General features: G+C 44.5%; 1 protein-coding gene across 1 annotated transcript in view; it reads left to right on the plus strand.

The window, feature by feature from the left end:
* LOC122561440 (coiled-coil domain-containing protein 38-like) overlaps positions 1–12,040 on the plus strand; it is a 74,541-nt gene that overhangs the window by 13,159 nt on the left and 49,342 nt on the right. The window contains exon 4 of the mRNA XM_043713182.1: positions 9,314–9,467. Within this exon, the coding sequence (XP_043569117.1) occupies positions 9,314–9,467 (154 nt within the window). The remainder of the gene's footprint in view (positions 1–9,313; positions 9,468–12,040) is intronic.

Below are 12,040 nucleotides of genomic sequence, written 5' to 3' on the forward strand. Positions count from 1 at the left end.
TTCTCAGTGACAGTGCACTGTTTCAGCAGTTCCGAGTTGTGTGAGTGTGTTCTCAGTAACAGTGCACTATTTCAGCAGTTCCGAGATATGTGTGTGTGTGTTGCAGTTGTATAAGACTCTGGTGCGGCCGCATCTGGAATATTGTGTGCAGTTTTGGTCGCCATACTATAGGAAGGATGTGGAGGCACTGGAACGGGTGCAGAGGATGTTTACCAGGATGTTGCCTGGTATGGTAGGACGATCGTATGAGGGGAGGCTGAGGCACTTGGGGCTGTTTCCATTGAGAAAAGAAGGTTTAAGCGTGACTTGATAGAGGTGTGCAAGATGATTAGGGGTTTAGATAGGGTCGACAGTGAGAATCTTTTTCCACGTATGGAGTCAGCTATTACGAGGGGGCATAGCTTTAAATTAAGGGGTAGTATGTGTAGGACAGATGTTAGGGGTAGATTCTTTACTCAGTGAGTCGTGAGTTCATGGAATGCCCTGGCAGTAGCAGTGGTGGACTCTCCCTCTTTATGGGCATTTAAGCGGGCATTGGATAGGTATATGGAGGATAGTGGGCTAGTGTAGGTTAGGTGGGCTTGGATCGGCGCAACATCGAGGGCCAAAGGGCCTGTACTGCGCTGTATTTTTCTATGTTCTATGTACTTATCTAAAAGTCTTTTAAATGTTGAAATTGTACTGCATCCATCACTTCTTCTGGAATTTCACTCCACACACAAACCAGTCTCAGTGTAAAACAAAAAAATATTGATCCTTGTCTTTTTTTAAATTTTTCTCCTCTGAGAAGTATGCCCCCTAGTATTAAAATCCCCCACCCTCAGGAAAAGGTACCTGCCATTCACCTTATTTGTACCCCTCATGATTTTATAAACCTCAATATAGTTTAGTTTATAAACCTCAACCTCCTGCACTCCTTTGAAACAAGTCTAAGCCTATCCAGCCTCTTCTTACAACTCAAATCCTCTATTCCTAGCAACATCATGGTAAATTTCTTTGCCTTAATATTAATAGCATCCTTGACATACACATGCACCACATTCTGCACACATACTGTCAGCCAAAGGAAACATTCGGCAATCCAATGTTCCTTTTAAATGTACACATTGAGCAAAACCAGCTTTTTCAGTGTGTTGTTCTTTTCTATAGCTTGTAGGGCCATATGCACACATTATTTAATTCAATGTAAGACTAAGGTAGTACCTTCCAAGCACTGGGCTGCCATGGGAATGTACAGCTTAATGGGAACAGGGTTGGCAGCATTTACTAGCAGAAAATGAGGACTGCAGATGCTGGAGATCAGAGCTGAAAAATGTGTTGCTGGAAAAGCGCAGCAGGTTAGGCAGCAGCAAAGGAGCAGGAGAATCGATGTTTCGGGCATAAGCCCTTCTCATTCCTGAAGAATGCCCGAAACGTTGATTCTCCTACTCCTTTGATGCTGCCTGACCTGCTGCGTTTTTCCAGCAACACATTTTTTGGCAGCATTTACCTCAACAACTCCCTTAAATATGTTTATCTTTTAATGAGATCCTGTCCCTTTTCTTTTAAAGTTCGAGGGTATTTAGAACATTCTTACTCAATCTCTCACTATAGAATGCTCCCAGGAAGCTGGCTAATTTTATTTTGCTTTGTTAATGGGATGTGTGCCAGTATTTCCTGTCCCATACCCAGTTTCTTTGGAGAAGGTGGCAGTTGCCTTCAGAGATGTGATGCCAATCAAGCGGTCTGCTTGGTACTGGATGTATCAAGCTTCTTGAGTGTTGTTGGAGCTGCAGTCATCCAGGCAAATGTGGAATATTCCATCACACTCCAGATGTGTGCCTAGTTGATAGGGGACAGGCTTTGGGTAGTCAGGAGGTGAGTTACTTGCTGTCGTATTACTAAACTCTGACCTGCTCTTGTAGTCACTGTAGTTACTTGATGACTCCGTAGTGACACAGAGATGTTCAGCATGGAACTAGTCCCTTTGGTCCAACTCGTCCACATTGAACAGATATCCTAACCTAATCTTGTCCCATTTGCCAGCATTTGACCCATATCCCTCGAAACTCTTCCTATTCATATACCCATCCAGATGCCTTTTAAATGCTGTGATTGTACCAGCCTCCACCACTTGCTTTGGCAGCTCATCCCATGCACACACTACCCTCACTGGAAAAAGTTGTTCCTTCGGTCTCTTTTATATCTTTCCCCACTCACCCTAAACCTATGCCCTCTCGTTCTATACTCCCCCACCTCAGGGAAAAGACCACATACTTTTTGACTCTGATTTCCAGCATTTGCAGTCCTCAATTTCTCCCAGGGAAAATACCTTGTCTATTTATCCTATCCATGCCCGTCATGATTTTCTAAACCTCTATAAACCTCAGCCTCTGATGCTCCAGGGAAAACAACCTCAGCCTTTTTCCACCAGGACTCCCACCCACCCTCCGAGTACCCCTTCTCCTGCCTCCAACACATCCCATCCACCTGGATACCCCGTGCGAGCCTGTTACCTGCCCTTGATCTCTTTATTTCCAACTGCCACAGGGACATTGACCACCTCAACCTGTCCACCCTTCTCACCCACTCCAACGTCTCACCCTCGCAATGCAGCCCTCCACTGAACCCAACCTCACCATCAATCCAGCAGACAAGGGGGGGTACAGTGGTAGTTTGGCGCACCAACCTCTACACCACTGAAACCAGAGCTGAAAATGTGTTGCAGGAAAAGCGCAGCAGGTCAGGCAGCATCCAAGGAACAGGAGAATCGATGTTTCGGGCATATTCCCTTCTTCAGGAATCATGCCCGAAACGTCGATTCTCCTGTTCCTTGGATGCTGCCTGACCTGCTGCGCTTTTCCAGCAACACATTTTCAGCTCTGATCTCCAGCATCTGCAGTCCTCACTTTCTCACCGCTGAAACCAGGCCATCTACTACTGCCCTCTTGACCACAACCTCACCTCCCATCACCAAACCATCATCTCCCAGACCGTTCACAACCTCATCACCTCAGGAGATCTCCCATGCACAGCCTCCAACCTCATAGTCCAGGAACCCCGCACCACCCGGTTCTACCTCCTACCCAAAATTCACAAACTTGACTATTGTCTTTACCTGTTCCTGCTCCACTGAACTCAGCTCTACATACTTTGACATCATCCTATCCCCCGGTCCAGGAATTCCCCACCTATGTTCAGGACACTACCCATGCTCTCCACCTCCTCCATGACTTTTGTTTTCCTGGCCCCCAATGCCTCATCTTCACCATGGATATCCACTCCCTGTACCCATCTATCTGCCATGGTGAAGGCTTCCAAGCCCTCCATTTCTTCCTCTCCCATCGACCCCACCTGTACCCTTCCAGTGACACTCTCATTCGTTTGGCTGAATTGGCCCTCACCCTCAATAAGTTCTCCTTTGAATCCTCCCACTTCCACCAGACCCAAGAGGGCATGGGCACCACATGGGTTCCAGTCATGCCCTGTCTCTTTGTTGGGTACATGAAACAGTCCATCTTCCGCAGGTACACTGGCACCATTCCCCACCTTTTCCTCTGCTACATTGATGATTGTATCAGCACCACCTTGTGCTTTTGGATGTAGGTTTGCTCGCTGAGCTGCAAGGTTCATTTCCAGATGTTTCGTTACCTTAGTAGGTAACAGCTTCAGTGGGCCTCATGCGAAGCAATGCTGAAAATTCCTGCTTTCTATTTATATGTTTGGGTTTCTTTGGATTGGTGATGTCATTTCCTGTGGTGAAGTCACTTCCTGCTCCTTTTTTCAGGGGGTGGTAGATGGGGTCTTAACAACACACTAAAACAGCAGCTAATGAACTTAAAAGACCCTATACAGACAATGAGCAAAACTAACGTCATTTACAAAATACCGTGCAAGGATTGTAGCAAACACTACATTGGACAAACAGGCAGAAAACTAGCCACCAGGATACATGAACACCAACTAGCCACAAAAAGACATGACCCTCTCTCACTAGTATCTTCACATACAGATGGAAGGACGCCACTTCGACTGGGACAACACATCCATCCTAGGACAAGCCAAACAAAGACACTCACAAGAATTCCTAGAAGCATGGCATTCCAACTGGAACTCTATCAACAAACACATCAAGTTAGACCCCATTTACCACCCCCTGAGAAAAGGAACAGGAAGTGACTTCACCACAGGGAATGACATCACCAACCCAAACAAACCCAAACATATAAGTAGAAAGCAGGAATTTTCAGCATTGCTTCGCCTGAGGCCCACTGAATATGTTACCTAGTAAGGAAACGAGATGTCTGGAAATGAACCTTCCAGCTCAGCGAGTAAACCTACATCCAAAACTTCAACTTGAGCTACAAATCTTCTCAAAGCTCGCTACCACCTTGTGCTCCCACGAGGAGGTTGAACAGTTCATCAACTTCACTAACATGTTTCACTCTGATCTTAAGTTCACCTGGGAGAAAGTAAGGACTGCAGATGCTGGAGATCAGAGCTGAAAATGTGTTGCTGGAAAAGGGCAGCAGGTCAGACAGCATCCAAGGAGCAGGAGAATCGACGTTTCGGGCATGAGCCCTTCTTCAGGATTCCTGAAGAACACTGACAACACTGATATCTACTACAAACCCATCGACACCCACATCTCCCTAGACTACACCTTCCACCCTGCCTCCTATAAAAGCGCTATCCCTTATTCCCAATTCCTCTGCATCTGCCGCATCTGCTCCCAGGAGGACTAATTCCACCACAGAACATACCAGATAGCCGCCTCCTTCAAAGACTGCAATTTCTCCTCCCACATGGTCGACGATGCCCTCCAGCGCATCTCATTCACTTCCTGCACTCCCCTTGCCTCGAGCCCCATCCCTCCAATCACAAGGACAGAACCACCCGATCCTCACCTTCCACCCACCAACCTCCGGTTACATCACATTATCCTCAGCCACGTCCACCACTGACAAACAGACCCCACCACCAGGAATATATTTCCCTCCTCACCCCTATCTGCATTCTGCAAAGACCATTCCCTCTACGACTCCCTTGTTATGTCAATGCCCCCCACTAACTCATCCTCTCCTCCAGGTACCTTTCACTGACACCACAGGAATTGCAAAGCCTGCGCCCATACCTCCCCCCAATTACCTCTGTCCAAGGCCACAAAGAAGCCTTCCACGTCTGTCAGAGATTTACCTGCACTTCTGCACACATCTACTATATCCATTGCTCCCAATGTGGTTTCCTCGACATTCAGGAGACAGGACACCTACTGGTGGAATGCTTCGGAAAACATCTCCATGACACACGCACAAAACAACCCCACTGCCCCATGGCCGGGTACTTTAACCTCCCCTCCCATTCCACCAAGGACATGCAGGTCCTGGGCCTCTATTGCCGAACCCTTACCACCCAACACCTTGAGGAAGAATGCCTCATCTTCCACTTTGTGACCCTCCAACCACACGGTTTCAATGTGGATTTCACCAGTTTCCTCATTTCCCCTCCCTCCACCTTATCCCAGTCCCAACCTTCCAACTGAGCACCGCCCTCTTGATCTGTCCGACCTGTCCATTGTTTTTCCCACCTATCCGCTCCACCCTCCTCTCCGACCGATCACCTTCACCCCTACGTTCAACTACTTATCGCATTCTCGGGTACTTTCTGCCAGCCCCGTACCCCCTCCCATTTATCTGTCAGCCCCCTTGGACCATTGACTCATTCTTTGAAGAGCTTATGTTCGAAAAGTCTATTCCCCAGCTCCTCGGATGCTGTCTGACTAGCTGTGCTTTCCCAGCACCACACTCTTTGATTCTGATCTCCAACATCTGCAGTGCTTGCTTTCTCTCAGTCTATTTAGCCTCTCCCTATAGCTGAAATCCTCCAACCCCGGCAACATCCTTGTCAATCTTTTCTGAACCCTTTCAAATTTCACAACATCCATTCATTAGGAAGGAGACCAGAATTGCACGCAATATTCTAAATGAGGCCTAACCAATATCCTGTACAACTGCAACATAACCTCCCAACTCTTGTACTCAATACTCTGACCAATAAAGGAAAGCATACCAAACACCACCTTCACTGTCCTATCTCCCTGCAACTCTACTTGCAGAGGAAGAATGCCTCATCTTCCACTTTGTGACCCTCCAACCACACGGGATCAATGTGGATTTCACCAGTTTCCTCATTTCCCCTCCCTCCACCTTATCTCAGTCCCAACCTTCCAACTGAGCACCGCCCTCTTGATCTGTCCGACCTGTCCATTGTTTTTCCCACCTATCCGCTCCACCCTCCTCTCCGACCGATCACCTTCACCCCTACGTTCAACTACTTATCGCATTCTCGGGTACTTTCTGCCAGCCCCGTACCCCCTCCCATTTATCTGTCAGCCCCCATGGACCATTGACTCATTCTTTGAAGAGCTTATGTTCGAAAAGTCAATTCCCCAGCTCCTCGGATGCTGTCTGACTAGCTGTGCTTTCCTAGCATCACACTCTTCGACTCTGATCTCCAACATCTGCAGTGCTTGCTTTCTCTCAGTCTATTTAGCCTCTCCCTATAGCTGAAATCCTCCAACCCCGGCAACATCCTTGTCAATCTTTTCTGAACCCTTTCAAATTTCACAACATCCATCCATTAGGAAGGAGACCAGAATTGCACGCAATATTCTAAATGAGACCTAACCAATATCCTATACAACTGCAACATAACCTCCCAACTCTTGTACTCAATACTCTGACCAATAAAGGAAAGCATATCAAACGCCTTCTTCACTGTCCTATCTCCCTGCAACTCTACTTGCAAGGAACTATGAACCTACACTCCAAGATCTCTTTGTTTGACAACACTCCCCAGGATGTTACCATTAAGTGTATAAGTCCTGCTAATATTTGCTTTCACAAAATGCAGCACTTTGCATTTATCTAAATTAAACTCCATCTGCCCCGCCTCAGCCCATTGGTCCATCTGATCAAGATCCTGTTGTACTCTGAAGTAACCTTCTTTGCTGTCATCTACACCTCCAATTTTGGTGTCATCTGCAAGCGTACCACTATACCTCCTATGTTCATGTCCAAATCATTTATATAAATGATAAAAAGTAGTGGACCCAGCACAGAACCTTGTGGCACTCCACTGGTCACAGGCATCCAGTGTGAAAAGCAACCCTCCACCACCACCCTCTATCTTCTACCTTTGAGCCAGTTCTGTATCCAAATGGCTAGTTCTCCCTGTATTCCATGAGATATAACCTGGCTAACCAGTCTCCCATGGGGAACCTTGTCAAATGCCTTATTGAAGTCCATATAGATCACATCTACTGCTCTGCCCTCATCAACCATCTGTGTTACTTCTTTTAAAAACTCAATCAAGTTTGTGAGACATGATTTCCTACGCATAAAGCCATGTTGACTATCCCTAATCAGTTATTTCCTTTTCAAATACATGTAAATCCTGCCCCTTAGGATTCCTTCCAACAACTTGCTCACCACCGATGTCAGGCTCACTGATCGATAGTTCCCTGCCTTTTCCTTACCATCTTTCTTAAACAGCGGCACCACGTTAGCCAACCTCCAGTCTTCCAGCACTTCACCTGTGACTATCGATGATACAAATATCTCAGCAAGAGGCCCAACAATCACTTCCCACAGATTTCTAGGGTACACCTCAACAGGTCCTGGGGATTTATCCACTGTTATGCATTTCAAGACATTTGGCAGCACTTCCTCTGTAATATGGATATTTTTCAAGATGGTACCATCTACTTTCCTACATTCTATCTCTTCCATGTCTCTAAAGTAAATACTGATGCAAAATACTTGTTTAGTATCTCCTCCATCTCTAGCAGCTCACACATAAGCTGCCTTGCTGATCTTTTGAGAGGTCATATTGTTTCCCTAGTTACTCTTTTGTCCTTAATGTATATATAAAATCCATTTCAATTCTCCTTAACCCTATTTGCCAAAGCTATCTCATGTCTCATTTTTGCCCTCCTGATTTCCCTCTTCAGTATACTCCTACTGCCTTTATACTCTTCTAAGAATTCACTCAATCTCTGCTGTCTCTACTTGACATTTGCTTCCTTCTTCTTAAACAAAACCTCAATTTATCTAGTCACCCAGCATTCCCTACACCTACCAGCCTTTCCTTTCACCCTAACAGGAATATACTTTTGCTGGATTCTCGTTGTCTCATTCCTGAAGGCTTCCCATTTCCCAGCCATCCTTTTACCTGCAAACGTATGCTCCTAATCAGCTTTTGAAAGTTCTTGCCTAATACGTCAAAGTTGGCCTTCCTCCAATTCAGAACTTCAACTTTTAGATCTGGTCTATCCTTTTCCATCGCTATTTTAAATCTAATAGAATTATGGTCACTGGCTCCAAAGTGCTCCCCCATTGACACCTCAGTAACCTGCCCTGCCTTATTTCCCAAGAGTAGGTCAAGTTTTGCACCGGAATCCGTGTGGGATGAGTTGGTTACGGACCTTCTCTAGTAGGTGCACCCACATATTGAATCAGAACATTTTCTTGTACACATTTAACAAATTCCTCTCCATCTAAACCTTAATACTATGGCAGTCCCAGTCTATGTTTAGAAAGTTAAAACCCCCTTCCATAACCACCCTATTATTCTTGCAAATAACTGAAATCTCCTTACAAATTTATTTCTCAATTTCCTGTTATTAGGGGGGGGTCTATAATGCAATCCCAATAAGGTGATCATCCCTTTCTTATTTCTCAGATTACAGTTGAGTTTCTGATCAATGGTAATCCTCATGATGTAAATAGCTTAGAAGTCCATGACGGTAATGCCATTGCATGTTAAGGGGCAACGGTTGAATTCTATCTAGTTGGAGATGGTCATTGTGTGGCTCTCATGTGGTTCTTATATATAGCACGAATGTTGCTGTGTGATCTTTTCATGCACCTTGGTTTAAGATTTCATGTGAAAGGCAGTGCCTACAATCAAGGACCCCTTTTAAGTTATTTTTGTCATGCATGGCCTGTTTGTTACAATGTGTGGCATGTTAAAATTTCTTTTGGGTGGATAATGTGTAATATCTTATAGGGAATGAGCTGTTTGGTGCTATCTCCTGCGCATGACATGGAGGAAATATCACTTTCTACAGTACAGCACTCCCTCATTGACTGCCTGGATTATGTACTGAAATCTCTGAACTGTGATTTCAACTCATGAGATTTGATACTGGCTTGTGTTGTGCTCTGTTCCACATGTCTGTAGAGGTTCAGGGGCTCAGGGATAAGCGCTAGAGTGCTAAATCACTATCATTAAGTTGCTTGCTGTTGTAGTTAATGTTTGTGCTTTTATTCAGGAATTACTAAATGCACACAGTGGACCGGGTTATTTGAAAAGTACCTTTGCATCGAGAAGAAAATCTTTTTCTGGCAGCTGGCGAAGATTTGCCTTGGAAGAGCAAGATGAAGACAAGATAAATGAAAAGCCCAAATCTGTGTGTTTTGTTACAGGTGAAAATTCAGTTTGTGCTTTGCCTCCACTCTCCCATTTGATCCCTTTAGTCATGAGAACTATCAAACTTCTTCCCGAAAGCATTCAAAGTTTTGGCCTCAACTGCTTTCTCTGGTCATCATTCTCTAGGTGAAGACATTTCCCCTCATCTCAGTCTTAAATTTCCTATCCCAGATAACTGAACTGTGACTCCTGGTTCTGGACTCCCTGCAAATACTTGCGCTTTCTTCTAAACTGCAGTGAATATAGCCCTGACTAATCAAGTCTCTCCATATGTCAGCCTTGACATCCAGGAATCAGTCAACAATCTGTACCTGAGTCTGCATCCTTGATAAATTGCTGCAAAGCTTTCTACAAATGGCATACCTCAAGCCACACTCTAATTAATGTAACACCTGATTTTACTGAAGAATCTTTTCTGTGATCGATCACCTATTGACACAACAAGATTCAACACTGACTGTAAGATCAGCATTTATTCAGACTGTTATCCATTTGTTGAATTAGGCAATACAAATTTTCAGAGATTTACTAAGCTTTTGTTGTAAATCTGCAATACAAACATAAATTTCCACCTTTCTTTTCTAGCCCGTCTACCCGTCTAGATCCAACCCATCCTGGGGAGAACTCAACATTTTCTTTCTGTATAAAAGATGAAAAACAAAAATTGACAATCAGGAGCACTGTAACTTAACTAAATGTCAAACAACCTGAAGGGAGAAACTCAGAGCAACTAAATAACAATGTCATGGGAGTTGGAATTAATGAACTCCAGCCTCCGCAGTGCCCACTAGACCTGTAAACCTTCAAGGGTGCTGAGGTGATTGTAACATGGTCAGCCAGAAGGACCTTTTGGAGTTTTAGTTCCCTGACTGGGGCTATTAATCTGGTTCAATCAGCTAGCCCTGGCTGACAGATAAAGAGTGGAGTGTCATCAAAACAAAAAGCGCATCAGAGATGCTAACATTCTGAGAACTAACTCTGAATGAGGCAGTACTAAAGTCAAGGCCTGTTCATATGTAAATAAAGGGTGACTTGGTGACAGGGTACCAACCTCTGTGGAGTCATTTCAGTGGTGATGAGTATGGGGTCACATTTCTGAAGAAACTTGCAACAGTTATAGTTTGGGTAAGCATTCCTTACATTATGTCTTTGTTTGGAAAGCTTGACTCATTTGACCCTGCCATCGAGCACTGGAGCCAGTATGTAGAAAAAATGCAGTATTTTATTCAGGCAAATTACATTGTGAAAGACAAAAACAACAAGCAATTTTCCTGGCAGCCTGTGGAACTGTAGATTTTTCTGTCATTAGGAGCCTAACATTCCGTATTGGGTTTTTTGACTAGGTTAAGGTAACTGGCAGAAGCCTGTGACTTTGGTTTAACCTTTAATGAGATGCTTAGGGACAATCTAGTATGTGGGATTAATGATGTAAACATGCAAAAACTAGACTTCAGAAAGGTATTCCAATTGCTTTATCATTGGAATATGCAACAAGTGGAGTGTATAAGTTGCAGGATATTCCAATAGAAGTGGACAACTTTGCCTGTCTGACTGAACTTGGGGAACATCACTTGAGTGAAGGAAATTGCTTACCAATTCAGGCCATATCCTGATCAGTAGGACTCTAGGTCAACCCACAGCAAAACCCTAAAACAAAGCCAAGCCTTGACCAAATAGTTAAAATTTTCTTTAGGATCCTGGCCAGCTAGCCATTGTTGTTGGTGGTGGTATGTGGCCTCAAGACAGTTAAAGGGCCCTACTAGATCTAAGTTGAGTAAGAGGACTCCAGGCTGGTATCGAGGAAAGTCCATCTGCATCTGGCTTGAAACAGTTAAATTGCTTCGCAACGTCAAAATCAGAACCAATCCAGATAACCATCTGGTTAAGTAGTCATACAGTTCTATTGGAGCCTGATACTGGCATGGCTACATCAATAATCACAGAACTAATTTTTAATAAAATTTACTCTGGACTCCAGCCATTAACTTTTCGCAAGACCTTTGCTAAGTTGAGAACCTGAGCTGGGAAACCTTTACAGATTAAGGGTGCAACTTTGGTTCCAGTCTCTTATGAAAACCAGCTGGTTCATTTACTGGTATAGTAAAAGGCTTGGTGCCCAAACTTGTCTGTTTAAAATTGATTGTGAGAGATTCACCTAGATTAGCTCAACATTTTTTAATTCAAAAATGATTGCCTGAGTGAAGTCCCAGTTAAATACCCGGCAATTTTTCAGGAAGGTCTTGGAACGAACAAGGGAGCCAAGGCCACCTTGCATGTTGACCAGAAAGTAATGCCGTAATTCTGCAAGACCCGCTCAGTGCCATTTGCCCTATGGACAAAGGTAGAGGCAGAATTCAGAAAGCTGGAAAACAAAGAGATCGTCAAACAGTTCAACTCATGGAATGGGCTGCTGTACTGATTTTTGAAGCCTGATAGGTCAGTTTGTCATTGTGGGGATTTTCAAGAAATGATGAATTGCTTTTCAGAGCTAGATAATTATCCTATCCCTCACATAGAGGATTCCTTTGCAAAGCTGGCAGGCAGGCTGTCCTTCATGAAGCTGGACATG

This window comes from Chiloscyllium plagiosum, chromosome 23, assembly GCF_004010195.1.
Source record: "Chiloscyllium plagiosum isolate BGI_BamShark_2017 chromosome 23, ASM401019v2, whole genome shotgun sequence".
NCBI lineage: Eukaryota > Metazoa > Chordata > Chondrichthyes > Orectolobiformes > Hemiscylliidae > Chiloscyllium > Chiloscyllium plagiosum.